At 45.5% G+C, this 22,555-nt stretch overlaps 2 protein-coding genes across 3 annotated transcripts in view; one reads left to right on the forward strand and one right to left on the reverse strand.

Moving 5' to 3' along the window:
* Positions 1-8,527, forward strand: part of LOC144162701 (uncharacterized) — a 30,680-nt gene extending 22,153 nt beyond the window's left edge. The window contains exons 5-15 of one of the 2 annotated variants that reach the window (XM_077693340.1): positions 267-338; positions 1,973-2,094; positions 2,276-2,330; positions 2,653-2,695; positions 3,263-3,338; positions 4,230-4,257; positions 6,457-6,528; positions 6,619-6,668; positions 6,751-6,782; positions 7,336-7,368; positions 7,479-8,527. In XM_077693340.1, the coding sequence (XP_077549466.1) occupies positions 2,284-2,330; positions 2,653-2,695; positions 3,263-3,338; positions 4,230-4,257; positions 6,457-6,528; positions 6,619-6,668; positions 6,751-6,782; positions 7,336-7,356 (369 nt within the window). In that variant the 5' untranslated portion in view covers positions 267-338; positions 1,973-2,094; positions 2,276-2,283 and the 3' untranslated portion in view covers positions 7,357-7,368; positions 7,479-8,527. Of the gene's footprint in view, positions 1-266; positions 339-1,972; positions 2,095-2,275; positions 2,331-2,652; positions 2,696-3,262; positions 3,339-4,229; positions 4,258-6,456; positions 6,529-6,618; positions 6,783-7,335; positions 7,369-7,478 lie in introns of both variants that reach the window. The other variant, XM_077693339.1, reaches the window with a different exon arrangement.
* A 2,698-nt stretch (positions 8,528-11,225) lies between these two features.
* LOC144162696 (glucosaminyl-phosphatidylinositol-acyltransferase PIGW-like) lies at positions 11,226-22,420 on the reverse strand. Its single transcript, XM_077693334.1, has 8 exons — positions 22,122-22,420; positions 21,539-21,730; positions 21,248-21,436; positions 19,249-19,479; positions 16,395-16,548; positions 15,363-15,601; positions 12,857-12,998; positions 11,226-11,614 (listed from the first exon to the last, which is right to left on the reverse strand). The coding sequence occupies exons 2-8, from the start codon at positions 21,700-21,702 to the stop codon at positions 11,270-11,272; spliced, it is 1,464 nt and encodes a 487-aa protein (XP_077549460.1). The 5' UTR covers positions 21,703-21,730; positions 22,122-22,420; the 3' UTR covers positions 11,226-11,269.
* Positions 22,421-22,555: the final 135 nt, after the last annotated feature.

The raw sequence follows: 22,555 nt of genomic DNA on the forward strand, positions 1-22,555 counted from the left end.
CCGATAATGTGTTGAATTAATTGTAGCGGCAGGTTGTAATGCACAGCGCAATCGACGCTCCGGTTATGGAGCGAAACCTGTTAGAAGAAATTTCTGGTCTCAAGATACTGGCCAGGGGGATGAAGGCCATGCGTTTCGGCGATCGAGTCCTCGCCCTGACCTTCCTGCCATTTTGTGCCACACGGCGCTTCGTGTTGGATCATTGGGATAACTGATCACAACGTAGGATCCCGCCTTGACCGCCAACCGCGTGCAATCTCTTCCAGACAAGCTGAGAGCCTGCGCAAGGAAGTCGCTGCGCTCAAAAATGAGCTGGCCAAGCACCAACAAAAGCCCGGGTAAGAAAGAGTTCGTCCAAGCATCGCCTGATCACAGCCGGCGTGGAAAAACCACGAACGGCGTGGATTTTATTTTTATCAATGCGCTTTACGGAAGACCGTAAGCTAGCTATCCTGCTTACCATAAAAAAATCCCTTCCTTAACAAAGTTGAAAGAACCTAAAGAGTGCGTCCAATCAATCGCCCAACGTTCAAAGACCCAAATCGCAAACGAATTCGAACGAACCCATGCGACCATTTCTCGCGCACTAAGCGAATTAAACGCGTCTACCATAACAATCTACATGTATACCGGATACGTTGTTTTTGAGATAAAATACTGCTTCTTCGATCATGATCGATGCGTGCATCGTTTTATCCATGGAACCGTTCCCTTTTCGCGATTTTCAAGTAACCGCGTTTTGGCGAAATGGGATCCCGGTTTCCCGCACGCGCCGTGTGTCCAGAGATCTCAGAGTTTTTTGGTCGGCCAAACTGCAGCCATGGCTGTGAGGAAATGAATTAGTTTTTTGACAGGTCACCATCGAACCCACTGACAAAGCTTTCGCTTGCACTGGTGATGCGCTGTCCTTGTCTTCGTCGTGTGACCCGCGGGACTGGTTGGAGATCAAGAAGGCTGCAGGAGAGCGCTAGTGCTAGTTGTTTTCCCGCGTCCCTTCCTGTTAGCTTTGGCGCTGGTCGCAGAATGGCTTCGTAATGAAGCAGAACCGATATATCAAATTCATGAGCGGGGCGCGGCGCGCACAATAAGGACAACGATGAAGGTAGAAGCGGACATTAAAAGGAGCTGCATATGGTAGCTCTTGGCTCTTGTCAATGCCTTCTCTTGCGCAAAACATTATTTGCTTCGACACATGAAAGCAGGGCAAGTTTTAACTACATTTTACGAGTAAAGATCTGGCACGTCTGTTTGCGTGCGTGCGATGTTTCCCATTGAAAGATCTGAACCCACGTCTCGTAGGCTTCAAGACGACCGGGAAGCATACGCCATGCGGCGCCACGATGGCGCGGCCCATTGTTTAGATGCTTGTTTAAGCTTTATTTATTTATTTAAGCTTTTAGTTACGCCGTCCAGCGTTACCAGAAAACTCAGCCCAACCGAGCACACGTACGTGAGCCTGCGCGCCTCGCGAGGAGCGCCCGGCATCTTCCAGACTGCGCGTGGGCTTGCTCCACGTGAGGAGCCCGCGAAAAATACCAAGAAAAAAAAACACCGAGCGCACGTGCGCCTCGCGAGGAGCGCCCGGTGTCGGCCAGCGACTTTCGAGAAACACTCTGCCCAGCGTTCGTGGCGTCATCACTGCAGGCGCGCTCTTCTTCTCGCCAGTTCACGTGCGTTCGCGCCTGTAGCCGGTTGCCGCGGGTTCTAGCTCGTGCTAAAGTGGTTCACCTTGGGAGAGATGCGAAAGGCTGCGAACGAAATGATCCGGGCCTGCCAGTCATGGAGAACTTTAAGCGTTAAGTTCGGAAATCAGGAACAACAGCCGGGTCTCCGACGAAGGGAGAGGGGCCGCCAGCTTTGCTGTTTCTCCAGCCTCGCACCACGAGTGCAAGCTACGCCAATTTTTTGTTGGAGTGGGAAGTTGCAGAGCCTTTGAAAGCGCACACATGCCCCCTTTTCTCCCCTCAAGCAGCAACGCGGCCAGACACGTGGGCGCGTCGCCCGGCTTCCTGACCCGCGACTACCGCAAACCGCCGGCGTTCGGGGAGACCGGCGTGTTCCCGCCTTCGCGCCAGGACTCTTCGTCCAGCGGAGGTGAGGGGGCGTGCGGCAGTAGTCCAAACTAGTGTGCGGCTCCGGTCAAAGGAACGTGGCGCCAGCTCAGGACCACGTGACCAAAGCTAGCCGCGGCAGCAGCAGAGCTTCGAGTGCTCCCATTCAGATTACGCAAACCTGATCCATCAAAGCATCGCTGGTTCTCTCCTCTCCTGTGCAGTGTTCAGCATGCCGACCCCCGTGAGCCAGAAGAAGCACAGGGCCACCAGCTCGGAGTAAGTGTCTGCTGGTTGTTGCGCATATCCTGCTGCAGCCACAGTCATAGGAAGCAAAGCACCATCTCGACTGGGTTCATCGGAGCTCAGTTTGCCTTGTCCACGAGTGCCTTGCAGCATTAAGAGGGTAAAGGCAGCGATAGAGGTTACTAAGGTTGCGTTCCCCATGAGGGACATCCCTATATGCTCATGCCAAATCTACTGACAAGAAGTAATGCTCTCCGCTCGAATACCGCTCGGCTGCAACCGTTCTTGGGCTCACAGGAGCAGATGTGATCCGTCACATGAGAGTGATCCCCATCCTTTCTTCTTTGTTCCACAGGCCCACTCCAAGCCGACGTGCCACTGCTATGGTTGCGACCATGGTGAGTCTGCAGCAACATGTGACTGTAGAGTGGCTTGAGGCTACAATATGAGTAACCTTCGCGCAGTTTCTATTGCCGCCCACTGTCAGGTACTGATGTATGCTTATACGACATGTTGTCAAGTGCTTACACTTATACGACTTATTGTCAACTGCTTATACTTATATATGACTTATGCTTATACGACATTTTTTAACTGCTCATACTTATACGACTTACGCTTATACGACATATTGTCAACTGCTTATACTTACATGACACGCTTATACGACACTGTCAACTGCTCATACCTATACGACATATTGTCAACTGCTTATACTTATACGACTTATGCTTATACGACATATCGTCAACTGCAGCTGCACATTACTTTAGCCCTTCAAGTTTTGTAGGCATTTGTGTGTAAAGCAAACGGACTACCAGCCAGAGAGTGCGCGAGGCCGGACACAACACAAGCGTGGATTTCGTGCACTCCAGTCTTTCCAAGCGTTCGCTGCAGCACCTATAAGCAGCTTGTGTGCAGACTTGCCAAGCCAGCGTCTGATGAGGTTGTGGACATATCTGCAGGGCCTGTCTCGGTCCAGCAGCGGCAGCCAGCGTGGGAACCATGGCAACGTGACACTCATGACACCGGTGTACCAACGTGAGAGGACACCACCCCTCTAACCTCCCCCCCTCTTTTCTTTGTGTGTGTGTCCACATGGGGAGCTGGAGTCATTCAAATGCATGACAGGTTAATTGACAACAATTGGCTAGTTAAGCACAAACGCGGTGGGAGAATATGCAGCGCGGTGTCAACACAAAAATGTTCTCGAGGCTACAAACTCATTTCAAGAAAAAGTGAATATTGTGATAGCCACTGAAAGAGCCAAGGAAACAAGTAAACTATATGCCACCCAAATCTCGCTGAGTTTATAAACGTTTTGTAATCATCATGCATATGATTACAGTTAACTGTCATTATCACGATCTTTTTCTCTTTGTGTATTTTTTTTTTCTCTCCGTCACTCTCACCGAGAGCCTAGGTGGCCAGTTGTCCTTGCTAGGCCTATTAATGCTACGCAGTCGTAACACCGAGTTTTACGGTGCACCAATGCACCAAGCAACGTCAAACTCAGCGTACACCAAGTTGCGGGATACCAGTTGACAACATTACAGGTTGGCGTGTATGCCAACGTTCGAAATTGCTTGTGCACTGGCTGTTGGAGCAGTGCTGTATGATCGCAAATTTCAACTGATGACGGTAGGCCTAACAATGAACCTAATAACGCCGTCAAGCGCAGTTCCACTCACTACATGAGCTAAGGCCTTTCGGTATGGGCCTTTGGCCTTTCCAGCACACCCCAGCCCTCCTGGGTTGAAATAAAGTATTGTTATTGTTATCCAGTGCAACCTTCGGCCTCAATAAAACAGTGGTGGCAATAAGGCCATTGCGTTTTCTCCACTGTTCAGCTGCCTTGCAAGGACCTTGGTCATTTATTTGTTCCCAAAACAGTATTACACACCACCCTATGTTCTCTCTTTTTTTTTCCAGGTTTCTCGCCTGCTTCTGGGCGGCGCAGGTAAGAAGACCGATTCCTTTGTTGCGACTCTTCAAGCGTCGCTGCTTCACAATGACTGCTGTTTGTTGCATGGGATATTCTTGTTATATAAGCGGTCTTGAAGCATGAATTTGCAACGGAAGCAATGGAAACTGTACAAAGGGCTTATGCAATGTAAATGCTTCACAACTTGCACATTCGGCTTATTCACACAGTTCTGATGTTGAGGGTAATGGACTACCAGCCAGATATGCGAACTATATGCGATGTGCGACCGTTGGAGCTGAGAGAAACGAAAACAAAACGAAATGCAAGAATACGAGAAACAAAATGCACACTAAATTGCTGGGATCCTTAACACCTGCAGGCATGCCGTTCAGAACAAATAGAACAGCTTTTTCAATCTGTTTTTGTCATTTGTGTCTGCAGATTTTACGCCTCGAGCCGATTTTCTCAAAATCTCAGTTTTAGCCACCTATTGCGACAGCTGGGCTACCGCTATCCCACTGCACTCTTCGAGGTTTAGTCTTTTGATGCACGATATTAGTAATTTATTGCATCATAAATACCACCAGATAGACACGTGTTGCGACCACTTTAGGGCAATGACTTAGTGCGCGTTTTAAGAACAAATTATCTGACCACGGAGCGATAGCAGGCCAAACCAATCAACCATGAGAAAACTCAAGCCAGCTGCATTATCCCAAGAGACAAAATGAAAGAGCTCGCTGAGAAACCCAATAAAGCCAGCTGCAAACCAATATCTTTCCAACCCAATTTGTCTCACTGCCAGAGAGGTTAAGCACTGCACAGGGTCGGTGGTTACAAACACCATAATTATGACGTAGCCTTGTGCAAAGAAATTCCCTTTTTATCCAGCTTATTCCTGCCAATGTTTCTTAAAGGAGCCATGAAGAGAAAATGCAAGTTGGTTTTATTCGAAAGATTTCGTGTTTTATAGTGCCCCCAGCGCTTGTTCGGATACAAACGGTGCTTTATTCACTGAGAAATTAAACAATTTAGGTTAAAATTTTGATTTTCCCGCTCAATCGTGCGTTTTCGTGGTCCCAAGTGACATCACTGAAACCGACCGCTCTGCAGCCTAGAATACCTTCATTCACGCATCCGCCGTACAGGGTAGAGACACGTATACGCTGGCGCCGCCATTTTCGGTTGCTCGCTCGCCGCCGAAGCAAGTCATTGTGTCAAAACCGCGCTAAAATTATCGCCGCAACGCGGTTTACTGAAGAAGTTTGAATCATATTGTCTGTTTCGCGTTGCTAGGTCTCGTGGGAAACGAAAAGAATAACGCGTTGAGCCCGTTGGCCCAATTGCGGCGGCACGGGACCGTTTAAGGTTGTCTCCACCCTGTACAGCGGTGTTGGTTTGTTCCCGCGTTTCTTTACGTTCCGTAACCTAGATGGCGCCACCATACCGTGGCAAGCGTTTGGTTTGTTTTTGCCCGCATTTAAACCTGGCTTGTTTTTGTTCTGGGAGAAAATATTCGTTCCCTGAAACAGTGCTCGCTCGACAAATGGGGTCACGTAAGACACCGTTGCTTGCGTCAATCGGCCAGTGTCGTCTGAGACAACCCCAAGCCCCGTAGTGCTGTGCAGCGAAACCAAGCATGCTGTGCGCAGTACGAACAGCAGAACGCATCAGTACTTCTATGTTTACATGTGCTTTCGTAACTTCCACTGTTTGTCCCATCATTCTTATTGCTTTGTAAAGAATGTGCCCTAAATTTAAGCGCAAATCGCTCGTTCGTCTAGTTTGTAAGTTCTACCTAATTTGCGTCTGCTTCTGCCAGCCTCCGCCAATCGCAGAGCTTAGCTCATTTGACGACATAGGTTCTGTTGCGGGAAATGAGCTGGTGGGTCGCATGACCATTCCCGTTTTTACTAATTATGTAGCTTATTTGAGCGAAGTTTACGTTAAAAGTGGTGTCAGTATGATTCTAACGAGACAATCTTTTGAATGAACCAAACTTGTGTTTTCTCTTCATGGCTCCTTTAAGTCCCCAAGGAAGGGACATCCCACGGATAAGGCTTCACAAATGGCACCAATGTACACTTATTAGCGAGCAGGTTAAACCTTTCCGCTTTTTTTTTCTCAATGGGCAAGCAGTTTAGGCAATAAACCACCATGCGAGGTAATAAATTCCTCTCCCCCCACCCCTACCTACCCCAACTGATCGGTTTATGTCCGGAACACGTGCAGGTCACCCCTACAGCCTGGAATGTCACTGTCAATGTCCAGCATCTTCAACACCCCAAGCACCGCTGCATCGCGGTGAGTGTGTATACAAACGCAGGAAAGAGCAGCTTACAAAGAGCAAAAACAAGACAACATTCTCCCCTCCAATGTTTGCCGATATTTCAGTTACAGCACAGGCATGGCACCACACGCCACTCCAGTCGACGTCGGAGCCCGTAAGCATGCGTCCATCCCTCCTTTGTCAGCAGCATGCTCTGTGCATCGAACAGAAAAAGTAAAAAAGGGTTTCGATCGTAGGTTCGAGGGCTTACTTCAATCCATCGATACCGGTGAGCTTTCTGTATATTTTTGCTGTTTGCTGATTGCGTGCGAAAATGTGAGCATATGTAATAACAGCATTGCTCTATGCCTTGTTCGGTCTGCTGAGCACTCATTTGTAGCCGGAGATAGCGCAACACAAATCGTCAAAGTGCAGTTGGGGCAGACAGAAATCTAAAGCTTTCCTCAAAATTCTTACGGTTAACACCGCATGGTTTCGTGAATTATGTACGCATGAATATACACGCAAATGATGTGGTTACATAGAAGCGATATGTATGAGTGAAGCTGTGTGAAACAAATCCACAATGATTGTCTGCAAAGCGCTTCTCCCAGTCACTGACAGCCGTAGCGGAACGTATGTGTCCGTAATATGTAATGTTTCTAGAAGAAGCGCTATCACTCCGCTTCATACCATTCGGATTTATATTTGTCTATTGAAGCTGTACTAACAAACCAATACGCTTGCTTGTCACTTTCAGAAAATATAATATAGAATACTGCTTGGCAAAGTAGTAGCAGCAAGTAGATGAATTTTGTGAATACCTGCCTTTGTTTTTGCAGGTGCGCAATGAAAGATTCTAAACTGAGACACTGGTAAGTATGCCTGGCCTTCAGCTGAATTTGTAGTCGCTTTCTAAATATGTCACATTCCCTCAACCTGGACGAAAAGTGCTATCGCTCACTCAAAGTTGATTTACCCGCAGCTATGCACTGGTAACACCCACGAGCTCTTGGAGGAAAGAAGCAGACATCAGTACCTTGCACATGTCTGGAAGCAGCAGAGTACAGCTTTATCAGTGTGGACCTGGGTTTTAGTACCGATTTGTTATTCCAGCTCATCCAATGACAACACCCACGCTTTGGGGACTTTAAAAGTTAAAAAATGAACGCTCAGCAGAGATACCAAGAGTTGCTGCTGCTGAAGGGTTTGTTTTCGTTATTGGTTTGTCTTTGCTCCGTCATACCACAAAATATCCATGACATTTCGTAGTCTGTCGCACATCTTAAAGCGTACACAAAAGGTCAGGACAAAGAAAAAGGCAAAGCAAGAAGGGACGCAGCGTTCGGTGCTTTCACCTGTTTTTAGCCTTGTCATTGTGTGCACTGCTAAAGGTGCACACGTACTACGTTTTGTCGTAGTTCATGGGTATTACTGGTTTTATGAACCTGTGGCTTATCCTGCTTACTGGTGTCATTTATTTGCATTTGTTTACCACTATGACACATGTCAGACGTGTAATAGTTTATTTATTTTGTTCCATAGTTCACCGAAACCAATTACATGTACTGTTCATTCATTTTACCTGTGAAATAGTTTTGTTTATTTGTTCGTTATGACACATGCTACACGAGCAATAATTTATTGCTTGCATTCTGTAGTTCGTTCGTTTTACAAACCAATTACATGTACTGTTCGTTTATTTTACTTGTGAAATAATTTCGTTCATTTATTTGTTTGCTCATTACTACGTCAGGCATCCGATGTGTGCTTGTTCATTGCTTTCGTGTTATATTTATTTGGTTTTATAAACCAGTTACACATACTGTTTTACCTGTGAATGTTCAGTTTACTTGTGAAATAGTTTCATCTATTTCTTAATTAACCACTATGGCATATGCAGGACGTCTAACAGTTTGCTGCTCCTGTTTCTAAGTTTACTGGTTTTGTAGGGTTCATGAATTTGTGTAGTTCAGTGGAATATTCTGTTTGTGTTGCTTATTAGTATTTGTTTGTTCCCTACTCTGACAACATATGCCAGACATGTCATAGTTTAGCTGTTTTATGTCATTTAGTTCGCTAGGTTTGTTGGTTGTATACCCAGTGACAGATACAGTTTGTTTCACCTCCTGTACTCCGCATTGGCTTTATCTGCTGTGCTGTTCCATGTTGGCAATAAAGCTAAACCTTGTTCCAGTGCAAACAGTTTTTGTTAGTCTACTACCATCCTGCCTGCAACACGGGAGAGTGATGTTTGATTCCTTGCGCTGACTCTGGGTTTCTTTACTTGATTCCTTTCTTTTTGCAGCTTATTTTAGTTCTGTATCCCCAACCCATGTTGGTCTCCTATTGAAGAGAAGAATTTTCCTGGGTTATCAAATCAAAGAAATGTATCTTGTTTCAAAATCAATTTAGCTTCTCATTTCTGATCTAGCACTGTTATCAGTAAGCACAAGTCTGTTGGGAAGAATACTATGTTTTCAGACACAAGAAACCGCTGACATTTGGAGAAGTTATTTCAGGCTGAACCCGTGACATTCATCTAGCCGTGTTTCTATTGTTCACCGGTTTGGCCAGTCTACGCCGTAGGAGCCGGCGTTTGCATGAAAACTGTGGCTGTCCCAAGCAATTCACAATTTGCGTCAGCTTCGGAAATACATTGCTCTGGCTAATTCGCAGGTGAATTCTCCACATACAGCCCCATTATTTGTGTTTTCGTGCTCGCTCTGTCGGCAATTAATTGATAACTTGCCCGACTTTGGTTAAGGGGACATTAAACGGTTAAACTTTGGCGTTTGAAATGGGCACTCAAAACGGCTCCTTGTCACTGGTGCTACCAAAGTTTAATGAACTGTAAAATTAGTTCCAAGCGATGCATCAAAAAACTGCTTCGATTATTGCACTCACCAGGGTTCATAGTATTGGAAAATATAAAGATTACAGTTTTATGACCAACACTGTTTTGTCTATTGCTTGACTAAAAATGGCTAATTAGTGCTAATTATCTTGGGAACTAATTGACCTACTGAGAAAAGAATGGCATATCTGAAATCAGTGGGAGAAAAGCAGCAAGACTGACAAGTTTCACAAAGGTTGCTTGAAAATTAAAAGAGGCTGTTTTAAGAGAACTTTTCCTCTCAGCAGAGCGTGCTTGTGACATTCAGTTCAAAGAGAAATGTATTTCAGAATGCTTTTTCCCAACACAATGCTTAGGCATAGGCGTTCTTACAAGATTACGACGAAAACAAAACTGACTGCATGATCTAATCCATAATACTTTCCGCAAGCCATCAAAAGACAATCCGAATCCACTTCTACCCATCACGTCTATGGCAGCAGACGATCGCAGTGCCAGATTCCTCTCTAGGTATTATTGCATGAAACTCTTTGTGAGCAACCACGGACGCCTGGATGCCTCACCCCGCACCCAATTGGCCGTGATTGTACGCTTGGAGTTTCTGATGTAATTTCTTCATATATGGTTGCATGTGCCCAGGCAGAATCACGTCAGTTCCAAAAACTGTGACACGTTGAACAAGGCAGAGCAGCCCATGCCAACAGTAGCTAGTGTTTTAGCTACATCACAAGAGCCCTGACGTCGGCAGTTTGGTGCATCGCACTCAATGCATCATGCTGATGATGTCAAAAGGGTATCCGTTCTGAGCTTCCTCGTGCTCACAAAGATTAAAATTGATTTAAAACATGTTACACTGAACGGTTACAGTTGAAACTTCCAGGGAGTTATCACCATATACAGAGGAAACTTTTTACAGAGTTATCTCAACTCTGAAATTTCGTCTCAGTACTAAATTAAATGCGAAAGACTCGCGTCTCGGCTAACCTAGACGTACGAGTTTAAGGTTATCGCAAGCAAATTCTGTACTTTTTTTTGTTCTTGTCTTGTGATTTAGCTGTCGTTCTCACAGTTCAAGAGCCAGATCTAAATGGGCACTACACGGACATTTAGTGGGTTTACTGCATGGTTTACGGCATACCTTCCCAAGATAAGAGAAAAAAAAAGGGGGGGGGGGGAAGAAATGGGAGGAGGGTAGCTATCCAACTGCATAGCGAGGCTCATCAATTCGTCTGTCCTGATTTCTTACAAGCATATCCTCCCTCTCAAGTAGAGCACATATTCCGCAGCAAGAAGTGCAAAACTCGACTGAGTAGTGGATTGTATGTGTCCCAACCTTGCAATGAACATTAGGTGAAATAGGCGGTAATGTTTGCGGGGTGCAAAACCTTCAAGGGGCTCTACACAACGCTTTCACTCTTTCCTTCACATGTGGAAGCACTGCGAAAGCTGTAGTTATCACCAGCACAGAGCGGCACTGCATGATTTCTTCGTCACAGCTGATGCGTTTTGCGTTTCTGCTTCGCTTTTGTGGCTTTCTTTTTAAAGTTGCTATCAAATGCGATCACTGCTGCAACAGAAGCAAGGCCGGGCAATAGCCGCTACACTGCCGTGATGGCGTAGTTCCGTCGTCCGAAGAACGCCAAGACTGGGAAGGAGAGAAAAATCTTTTGAGCAACTTTCTAAGTTATCTGATGGGCATAGAGCGGTAATTTTTGGCTGAAGTACTTTGCAACTCCCTAATCTAAGTAATGGGTGTGTTGGTTGATCACATTCTGGAAGCATGCAAGATTTCGAGAAAAGTTGAAAAAAGTGTTGCAGGGTCCCTTTAAAAGGCGTGCAGCCCGATGGAAGCTTTGCAGCAGGCAGGCAGCAAAATGAAGGAAACAAACGGCATTTATCTTGGCACCACGCAGAAGCAGTCACGTGAATGGCAACTTCAACTTGATCCTCTTGCGATGCAAGAAGACAGCGAAGATGCTGATCACGTAGATGTACCCGACAAGTGTAGCAAAGCACACGAAGTCACTGGCAGTCCTCGGATGAAAGAAGATGTTCACAAGCCCTGTCAATATGTTCGCCAGTAGGAACACGGCCATTCCATTGTAGTTGATGCTCTTCCACAAAAGGTCGACGTCGTGGGGGCACTTGTCAGCGCGCGTGATGGCAAACAGGTTGTAGTCAACTTGTGCATCCGCGGGCATCAATGCCACTTCGACTAGGCTGACTGCTGTGGCGAGAGGTACGCCAAACATTCCGAGTGATAACTGTAAGATAACACAAAAATACAATTAATGTACTAGCACGTGCGTATATTCCTCACCGATGCATTAACATACATTTAGCTTTACTCACCACCTGGCAAATAGAAAGTACAATGTCACACATTTCTACTGAGTGTGAGGCTTATAGACTAAAGTTTCAAACAGTCCAGTAGCTGCCATTTTGATTTTAAATACACCAGGATAAAATCCATTGTTTTTTGTGCGAATTTTATTCCTCAACGCCACACTTCAAAAAACACTGTCATATGACAGCTCCAATGGTGGCACACGACAGTTTTCCCTCTAGTATATATTAATACTGTTACACTCTATGGTGCGCACCTTGCAATAGAAAAATAATTATTGGTAGCCGGAATTCGATTGCAGAGCTGGGGGCGTCTTCTGTTCCACCCCTCTCAAAATGCCAGAAATTTCAATTTTGGAGGGACCAAAAAAGTGTGAACTCACGGACAGTACACGGCGATAAAAAAAATGGTGGCTTTTAAAACTTCCTGCAGGCTATTCAGCTAAACCTCTTATACATTGCCCGTCCTGTTCGTTTTCTGTTGTGTGTCTTGTTTCTTGAAGTGCTAACCTCCGTTATGATGCTCTTATACATCAGGTAAAGCAAGCCTTCTATTGCAAGCTGGCTCGATTGCACATGTGCCTAAGCTGGTACATTTCGTTAACTTTCGTTTTTATGGGTACCGTATTTGGTTGTAATGTGCAGGTACGTTTACGTAGGAAAATTCGAAAAAAAATTACTTCACGATGATTCTACCCGACAGATTTAGAATTGTATTTTGGGAGGAGTTTGTGCCCATTGCAATGCTGCAGGCTGCTTTAAAGCCGATTTTGGCTTTCAGCCCGACTGTAACGTGCACGCAAATTTGACAGCTAATTTTAGCAAAAAAAGGGATGCACGTTGGAATCGTGCAAATACGGTAATTCAGTTGTATAAATGTTCCGCTCAATATCTCTACGTAAAAAGGCTCGCAGCTCCTTCCTACAGTAGCCTTCAAAAGCAGGCACAATGGACTCAGCCTTGTGGTGTTCCCACAGATTGCACAAAAAATTCTTGTGCCCGAAGATGAAGCGCTGGGTAACAGGCGCTTTTCTAGCAGTCGCAACAAGCGGATGAAGGCAGTCGAAATTACTACACCAAGGCTAGCTCAAAAATAACAACTTGCGACTGATGATCTATCGATGTTGCGTATCTCCAGTGCAACCGGTACACGCACTCACCATCCACAGACAGTAAGGAAGGTTTGCGAGGCGCCTTGAAACCGGGTCCACTGCGGTGTGCAGGGCGTACGTGGCTGCAAAGCTGGCAGCCGACACTGCGAGGCACTGCAGCGCTGTCACCACCCAATCGCGAATCGAATTCCTGCCAACAGAGAAGCAAGGGAGTTTCACACAGGTACACATGGCATATATGTGACAACAAATTGTTCACCTGCTAGAGAAACAAATCGAGAGACAACAGGAAAACAACACAAGCATAGACATCTAATTCAATTCAATTCAATTCAATTCTTTATTTTCCTTTGAGAGGAGGGGGGCTGGAGCTATAAACTGTGAATCCAGCTTGACAGAGGCTCCAGCCCCATATACAATGGCATCAGTGTCGGCAGTGCGACACTCCTCATAGGTAAAACATAACTGAAATAACCATATACAACAAAAACACTCAACGTAACCAAAAAAATTCATTATACATATCGTAAGCAGAACTGCATAAAACTGTTTTTAGGTTAATAATTGGTTCCTTATGGTCGCGGAAACTGATTTATTTATTTACAGATACTGCTGTCTCGATACACGAGACATAGCAGGAGTGGGTACATCAGAAAAAGAAAGAAAAACGAACATACATTAAGCAACATCAAAGAAACATACAAAGCATTTAAAACATATTACAAAATATGGTGAGGGAGTTCTGTCAAAAACAGTTCAATTGATTTTTCGCGCAGGGAAGCATCTAGGTTGTTCCAAATCTCAACCCTGGCTGGAAAAAAGGAATGCTTAAAGGAGCCATGAAGAGAAAATACAACTTGGTGTAATTTGAAAGAACTAGGATTCAGTATCTCACTCAGCTCCATTACAACCCCAAAGGATGCTTTTTTAATGAAAAAAAAGCAAGAAGTATTTAAAAACTTTCAAATTTTGCGCCACAGTGACGTGTTATGAGCAAGAATGACGCCATACGGGCCAACAATAAAACATAATTTTCAGCGCATTAACTGCACGTTAGCATTCAAGTGATGTGGTCAAATGGAACTAGAGGCCCCATTACAGACGTCCAGCCATGTGTCGTCGCGACAGGTCAGTTAGGCGGCCGCCAATCGCACAAACAAGGTTCCGTGACGTCATAGAAAAGTTGCGGGAAATTGGCTAGGGGGTCGCGCCTGCTTAACACGTTTTCTTTATTATCTCCGTTATTTGTTCGAAGATTGCGATGATATTGGTATCACTGTTATCGGGACTAAGCAGTCTTTCTAATAAACCCAACTTGTATTTTGTCTTCATGGCTCCTTTAAAGCAATTTACAAATGGCTGGAAGGGAACAATGTTGAGTGGGTGAGATCGGCGCGTGGCTCATCGTGCTGAATGACAAAAAGTAATCAGTGCTTCAATGCAACTCCGGCCGTGTACAATCTTATGCAGCAGAGTGATACGATCAAGTGTGCGTCAAAAAGCAAGAGGTTCTATCGACAATGAGCATGTGTGGGATGAGGGAGAAACATTGTGGTCATACCGGCCGAAAATGAACTGCATTGCTTTTTTCTGTATGCCCTGGAGCATACTTATGTCAAGTGCAGTACAGGGTGACCATACCGCAGAGGCGTACTCTAGTAATGGTCGGACGAGCGATTTACACGCGGTTAATTTGCAGTCCTTGGTAGAGTGCTTGAATGTTTGTTTTACGTATCCCAGTTTTCTAATTGCCCCAGCGCAAATTGTTTCAATGTGACGGTGCCACTTTAGGTTTTGACTGTAGGTAACACCAAGATATTTGAATGTATTCACAGAACTTAGGTAGTGCCCATTGTAACTATAACTAAACCTTAGCGGCTGTTTTTCATTGGTAAATGTCATTTGAACAGTTTTTTGGTAATCAATACTCATTTGCCATGTGGTGCTCCAACCACAAAAGGACGAAAATACTTTGTTCAGAACATCTTGGTCATGTGCATTATTTACGGTAGTAGAAGAAGAACAAGATCACATAGGAGAACACATAGATGATGTCCGGCCAAACCTAAACGATTTGACACGTTAAAATTTCTGCTTACTTTTTTTCCTCGGTGTTGGAAGCCTCTTATCGCTGCTATGCACTGTTTTCTCGTCGTAACGAGTGCAGACTTTACATCCTCACAAAGCCTTTGTGTCATCACTGCGTCTGAAGGGCTCAGAGCCTTGACTTCAAGTTGTCTTGCGCCAAGTGTCCCTGCTTCCTCGGACACCTTAGCAGCAAATTGCGCTGAAGCCGAATACATCAAATAAGACATCTACCTGGCACAATAAAATGCCTTCCGTACAGGGTTCATAAAAAAAATAACCGTCCTTGTACAGATATTCTCTTTTCCATTCTTTTTTGCAGATGTCACACAAATTGTTGCCTTTTCTTTTTTCCTTGGCTTTATCTTGTTACAACAAGCACATGAGTGTGAAAGCTCTAGCAGTGCTTTGGCCACGCAGTAAACATGAATGAATGAAAGAATGCATGAATGAATGAAGGAATGAATACCGCGGCTTGTAACCGAAGGTCCTAGCAGCGGCAGCGGTTGCCAGGTGGAGCGATACGTAGCCAGCAATGGACACCAGGCCCTCCTTGTTGGCCGCCAGGAATCCCGTCCTGTCATCGCTGTCCAAGAAAGACGCCAGCGGAGTGAACAGCAGGCAGGCTTCGTAGCTGCAGGCAAGGGCGAGGGCAACCAGCCAGTCCAGGTGGATCGGAACCGCGGCATAGATGACCGAGGTCAGAACCTGGAGGTTGGAAGGCAGAACAGAACACCCAAGAGATGCGACACATCGAAGAGTTAGGGGAAACGATGGATACACTGTCAAGTGTCGATAGCGCGAGTATTTGTCTAGGGTGGTTTTTCTTCTCTTGACAGCAATGCAGCAGTGGGAGAGCATGTTATCCAGCTTGAGCCTCAATGACCAGATTATCTTGGTTGACCGAGCGGCGAGCGCCAGGATTGCCCGTGAACTTCCGGACTAGGAAGCCACCCCACAATTTATTTTTGCTCGTTAAAGTTTCTTCTTCTTTTTCCTCTTCTCTCCAGATCTAGTTACCGAGAGACTGGCCTTGTGAATTCTCGCCAATCCCTCGCATAGACACAAGCCATTTGTGAACAAGCTAGCACAGCTTGGCAGGTGTCGCTGTTTTCGGCTGCCGCGAAATGTTCAAGCCACAATTCGTTTTCCTTATACCTGACGAACCTTACTAGAGGCTATATAAGCCTCATTACACATTTACACCTACTTATCACCAAGCAATCGTAGCCTAGTCGTCCTTGCTCCAGGAACGGTGAGAGGCCTAAAGTTCAATCCCCTCCCCTTGCAGATTTGTTCATAACACACTGTAAAATTTAAATTCGCACAAAAGGCGCCAACACACATGCAAAAATTGGAAGATGGGTTGAGCAGAGCTAAAAGCATTTTGCATAAAAAAAAAAAAAAAAATCTTGACTCGGCAAAGCACGTCCAGTGTGCCTCCCCGTTCTTTTCCAACCAACACAGAGTGTTCCTTGAGAAAACCAGTCAAGCCTCTTACCCTGGTGCATGCTAGTGTGAAGAAGAAGTTCCAGTGGACGCCATACTCGTGGACGGGGTTCTGGTAATTGAGGGATGTCACCATGTAGAGTCGCACAAACCCCAGAATAATGAGGGCCACGCTACCACGCACCGCCTTCCACACGTGGTGCAGGCTGTGGAAAGAAGAGTTGAAGCATTTTCAGAAGCCTCTGCAGTCATATTGGCTGGGACTATAGCTCTCGCATCCACTTGCATCAATCTTTTTACTGTACCTGCGTACCACCAAGGCAGAACATCCGACAGAAACTGGGAACCAAACATGGCTTCCTGCCTGTAGTACTGAGGCGCACTCTTTTTGGCACTGTTTACCAGCTGAAATTGTCTTTTAATATAAACGTTTGCTCAGCGAGTACATCTCCGTGTGCCTGTATAACCTCTTTTCATAAAAAAAACATCTAAACAAGTTCTACCATTCACTATTTGTGGCATTGCAAATCGCAGCGCGCCAAAATGTCTGGGGCGGTAGAGCCTGTTTTAACAGTTTTGGCAGTTCCTACAGTTGCTGCCACAGGCGGTGCATCTGCATTTGTAACACTAATCCACTGCAACAAGCCAACCTGTTAATGCACTTTTGTGTCCCTTTGAGGGGATAATAGTTCTTTAAACCGTAACAAGAGTCAGGAAGGCTTAGGACTGTGCTGTACATACAGACATGAGGTAAGTCAGCCTGGTGAATGCTACAGCTACAGCTCTGCTAGCACAAGCCAGCGACAAAATGACCCCTCCTGGTTATGAAGAAGTTAGGAGGTCTACAGGTCTATATCTACAATGGCAGCTACAGTACTAGAAGACGAAGGTCTACAGTACGAATTTTAGCTTCTCTTTGAGTCAAAAGACATTCATGACTTCTGAAATCCATGTCCCTTCAGCAACACAAAAAAATACCTTAAGAAATTAGCAGAAAAGAGCAAGCGCCCACGATGAACGTGTGCAACACAGTCGCAGCTCTCACAACTGAGCGCATTAAAGGAGCCATGAAGACAAATTACAGGTTGGGTTTATTAGAAAGACTGCTTAGTCCCGATAACAATGATACCAATATCACCGCCATCTTCGAACAAATGACGGAGATATGAAAGAAAACGTGTGAAGCAGTCGCGACCCACTAGCCAATTTCCCGCAACTTTTCTATGACGTCACGGTACCTTGTTTGTGCGATTGGCGGCCACCTAACTGACCTGTCTGGACGTCTGTAATGGGGCCTTTAGTTCCATTTGACCGCATCACTTGAATGCTAGCGTGCAGTTAACGCACTGAAAATTATGTTTTATGGTTGGCCCGTATGACGTCATTCTTGCTCATAATACCCCTGTCACACGGGCACTTTCAATCGCGATTGAGTCGATCCGGATCGAGCTCAATCCGGATCGGGCACCTGCTACACGGCAGTTTCAATCGCGATCGAGCTCGATCCCGCTCGAACTCAATCCTGGTTCCTCAAGCGCGATCGAGGCTTCCAAGCGCGATCGAACGAAAGCGGCGATACTCTCGTCCCCGCTCAGTAATGGCACAGAATGTGACAACTTCAACTAACGCCACATATTGTGTCAAATAACTTGACCCAAATAAGCGTGAGGTAATATTTACATAGTTACGTATACCTACGACCGCGCGAAGTTACCAGACGCCGGCCGCAAGTACATGGTTAGCGCCATCTGGCGAACGCGAGTGCAACCCGTGCAACTTCTCAATCGCGATTGAAACGTGCCGTGTAGCAGCGGCAGTACGTCGAGCGCGCTTGAAAACTCGATCGCGATTCACTTCAATCGCGATTGAAAGTGCCCGTGTGACAGGGGTATTACACGTCACTGTGGCGCAAAATTTGAAAGTTTTTAAATACTTCTTGCTTTTTTTTTCGTTAAAAAAAAAACATCTTTTGTGGCTGTAATGGAGGTGAGTGAGATACTGAATCCTAGTTCTTTCAAATTACACGAATATTTTCTCTTCATGGCTCGTTTAACGGCATGCACCCAGCCACCGATCATCCTCTGCAAGACCTCCTCCCAAAGCCTAGTTAGTATAAACCTCAAGTAGATACCTCTGCGACACTGCAATGCAATTACTCTTGGTATTGTTATGTGTTTTAATAGTCTGCCTAATTTTCGATGAACACATTTTGGTATTTGTTTTTTGACTATTGGCCCCAGTAGCAGCGACTTTTAGAGATATTGCCTGAGATGATCTCGTAATAACGCATGACATTGTTTCGAAGTTTCGGCTCCCAGGCTCCATCAAGCACCTGTTAAAGGTAGTATTTTCTGTCCTCCCAAGGTAACCCAGAAAAAGACACTGAAGGGAGTTGCGAACATTGTCTGATTACATTACCAGATTAAGGTCTAGAACGCGCAAGCCATATTCCCAGTTCTTCCATCCAATTTGCTTGCATCTACAATGAGAAAAGTGCGTTCAAAACCGCCACTTCTCCCCCCCCCCCTGCTGATTTGCCGATGTTGTCTATGACAACATACTGGTAACTCCGCAGGGTTGAATTTAGTGAAGTGCTAGCGTGAGTAACCTATAAAACCTGTGCCTAAACAAACAAAGAGTCGATATTAACTAAGAAATGGGTAAAGGGAAAATTCTGAAGGCTGGGATGGCATAAAAACACAATTCAAACCAGGCTGATGTGAATACGCTGGCTACGACGCCTGCCACATGGCATATTCTCTTCTGCCGCTCATTACAGATGAACTAAGACAACTGTACATTGCAGCTACAAATAAGACATTAACCGATTCCTTTCAGTGTTCCTTTACAGCAGTAAGTGTTCAGGTGAACTTTGGCTTCACAATACACGAACCGAACACGCTTACCCATTAGCAGGAAGGTTGTTCTTGGCCTCTCGAGAGCTTATCGCCACAATAGCTACAAACGCGCCAACGCCAATGTCCATGGGGCTGAAGCCGGTCTTCTCAGTTTTGGCGAACGACCGCGGCGTGGTAGGGAAATCTACAGCCAGGATGCCGAAGATGGTGAACAGGATGATCTGGGCACGGCCTGCGGTCAATCCGGGGTAGTCATGGGGAGCCACCTTCGCAATGGGCCTGGAACGACAGCAGTGCAAGTCAACGTGGCTAATTTGTAGCCACTAAAGGGAGCTATCAAGACAAAGCACAACTTTGTTTGATTCGAAAGATGTGGCCTTGGGTAACTCACACAGCGCCACTGCAGCCACGAAAGATGTTTCGTTAATTGAAAAAAAAAAAGAAAAAAGAAATATTAAAAAATGTTCAGATTTCGTGCTACAGCAGTGTAATATTGGCAGCGGAGTTATAATATGGTCCAGCATTGCAAAAATAGTTTTCAGTGAGTTGACTGCAAGTTAGCATTCAAATGATACAATCAAAGGGACCTAGAGGCCCCGCTGCCATCACCCCATCATGTTTTTTGGAGTCTTATCGGCGGCAGCCAGTTGCACATACAAGGTTCTGTGACGTAACAGGGATGTTGCGAGAACGTGGCTGGGGAAGTCCCACAGCTTCGTCTGTTTTCGTTAATATCTCGACAATTAGTCTGAAGCCTGCGATAAAATTGGAATCACTGTTATCGAGAAAAAGCAGTCTTTTAAATGAACCAAACTTGTATTTTGTTTTCAAAGCAACGTACAACTTGGCTTCACTCGGAAGAATGCTTTTCCAAACCGAACCTGTGTTGGATAAATACTACGACAGAAGGTATAGTTAGTCACCCCAGTGACTAACTATACTCGGGAACAAGTTCAGAACGGCAATAGCTCATGTACGGTATCATTTCGCCTAAGCGACGGACTCGGATGTCAACAGGCGCGTGTGTTTTGAAAGATTGGTATGAAGGCGTAATATCATCTGCCTTTTCTCACGTAGTTTGTTTGTTGTCGCTGCAGTAGTTTATAGGCATGCATATTAAGTCCAAAAATAACGAAAACGGCTCATGTTATGTTCAAAATATTCCCAGTAATGCTATGCCGCACGGAGTAACATCCGGCAGCAGTGATCAGGCACAGCGGCAACTTCCATTGCTGTTCTTAAGGTGTACCCGAGTATGCCATGCGCCTTTTTGAAGTGCCACCAACACCAAATTTTATGCAACTGGAAATCGGAAAGCAAATGACTAATGCGGTAAAATTTGAAACAGCACAATTTTTCTAGCGATAATGCAATTGAAGAGTGTCTAGTGTAGAAAAATTTGAGCAACACTGATGTAATCTGATAGCAATGCACTTAAAATACAGCATCCCGCAGCATGTTTCAACAATTCTACGCAGCACTGGTGAAGATGCAAGGCTTGTAAGGGCGCTCACAATGCAGACAAAAAACTAGCCGTGAAGGAGCCGTTGTTTGCTTCCAGCTCATCGAAACAGACAATGCAGGGCTGTGGAGAAGCATGCTTTATAGATGGTATTCACTGAAAAGTTAGCTTGGCAACACTAAAAACGGCCACGGACATGCTTGAAGTGCCACAAACATGGCTCGACCCACACGCCGCAGAAAAAAAAGAAACCACCAGAATGCGTTGTCTGCTCCGTTTCTCAACAATGGTGTCAATAGAGATGTTATTGATCGAATTCAGTTTGAAATCAAGGCATTACCTTGCCGTGGGGTAGAGCTTCAAGCACCCAACACACATCATGTGCTTAGCACGGACAAGTACCGCCATCCCGCGGAGCTTGACGTAACCAGTGACGGTGCACTCACACGGTTGCCTGCATGCATGCCTCATCAGTGAATACAACCTATAGATTCGTCTGCTCCTCCCCAGTGCTGTGTGAACTTATAGTGAAGCAGACACCAGAGTTGTCAAGGATAAATATGTACAGTAAGAAGAATAACGTACCTCTTTGCCACGGTGTTTTTTGCACGTTTTTTAGTAGGAGGCAAATGGACGAACCAGCGATGCGACACCCGCATGCCAACTGCCAGTGCAACAACTGTGAACGTCACACAGGCCCAATATTCCACAAGGAGTGTGTACGTCAACATGAAGGGCACGCATTGAACGATGACAGCAAGACTAATGGAAAACCTGCAAAAATGCCACGAATCAAGTTAAACGGCCGGATGATGCCGCAGAGAGCAGCAGAAGTGATGTATTGACAAAACAGTGAAGATCCCAGCAAAAGCTTACCAAAGGCTCTTTCGAAGGGATTTGATGAAGGGTATATCGGCCAGTGAAGAGTGTAGGAAGGTGCTATAAATTAATATGCCACCCCTGAGAACGAGTTCCACAGGAGAACAGCCTTCTTTGGTTGTCACAAAAGCTTCGTGGATCGCTTTCTCGGACTGGTCCATTATGGGTAGTATTTTTTAAAATGCAGCACTGGAACAAAAGAGAGAGAGAGAGAGCCATGACGTTAGATTGTCGTGCTACAGTTTCGTCAACACCTCCGACGTCTAATAAGATTGTGCTTAGGTTCCTGCATGCTAACGTTGCACGGTCTGAAACGGCATGCTACAAAATCTCTCTGCAAACGACAGGGCCAAATTTCGCATCCACCAGTTTAATTTGCCTCTCCTATTGTAGATTCACTATATTTCTCACCAGCGTCGTACAGTTGGCGTTCGCTTACCCCACGTGCAATCCCACCGTTGTTCGAACTTTTTTTATTTCCAGTGAAAAGTTTGAGCGATAATGATTAGCTCAGCAGACATGTGTAACTACAAATTCTCTATTCATTTTCAAAAAGGTGACATCGAGCGCTCATGCTTACTTTTTCAAGATAGAAAATCACTCGTGTCAGACTTCGGACCCGAACCACCTTTCAGCATTGTTGTTTCGTCGTGGGGTTGCCTTGAAGAAATGGCACATATCTTTCACTACGGGACTTTGAAGCCTCCTTTTTGTCGTCGTCGTCATACGATCGCACGTTGATGACCAAATCGTCTTTGGCGCGAAGAAAGTCGACGGTGAAACCGGCCGAACTGTACAACAGCATCGCCAGGCTAAACGGCTAAACCAAACTAACCGAACCCAAACCAGCGGATGTTTTGGCGGTTTTGGTGGTTTTGGTATCATCTCTTCCGCGCGCGTTGGTTCCGCTAACGCGCATGTAAAAAAATGCAACTGCCTGACTGCATTCAATCTTTGTTTTATTACGCGAATAAAACGAAATAAATATATACGTTAGATATATCCCACAGAACT

Source organism: Haemaphysalis longicornis, unplaced genomic scaffold (assembly GCF_048455015.1).
Source record: "Haemaphysalis longicornis isolate Haplotype H1 unplaced genomic scaffold, Haemaphysalis longicornis Haplotype H1 scaffold_12, whole genome shotgun sequence".
NCBI lineage: Eukaryota > Metazoa > Arthropoda > Arachnida > Ixodida > Ixodidae > Haemaphysalis > Haemaphysalis longicornis.

What these genes read in the sequence shown, in the direction of transcription:
- LOC144162696 (XM_077693334.1), bottom strand. Translation starts at nt 21,702, where the DNA reads ATGGACCAGTCCGAGAAAGCGATCCACGAAGCTTTTGTGACAACCAAA. An exon ending in TCCCTTCGAAAGAGCCTTTG is followed by an intron (nt 21,437 to 21,538) that starts GTAAGCTTTTGC and finishes GCATTTTTGCAG; the next exon opens with GTTTTCCATTAGTCTTGCTG. An exon ending in TCACACTAGCATGCACCAGG is followed by an intron (nt 15,602 to 16,394) that starts GTAAGAGGCTTG and finishes TCCAACCTCCAG; the next exon opens with GTTCTGACCTCGGTCATCTA.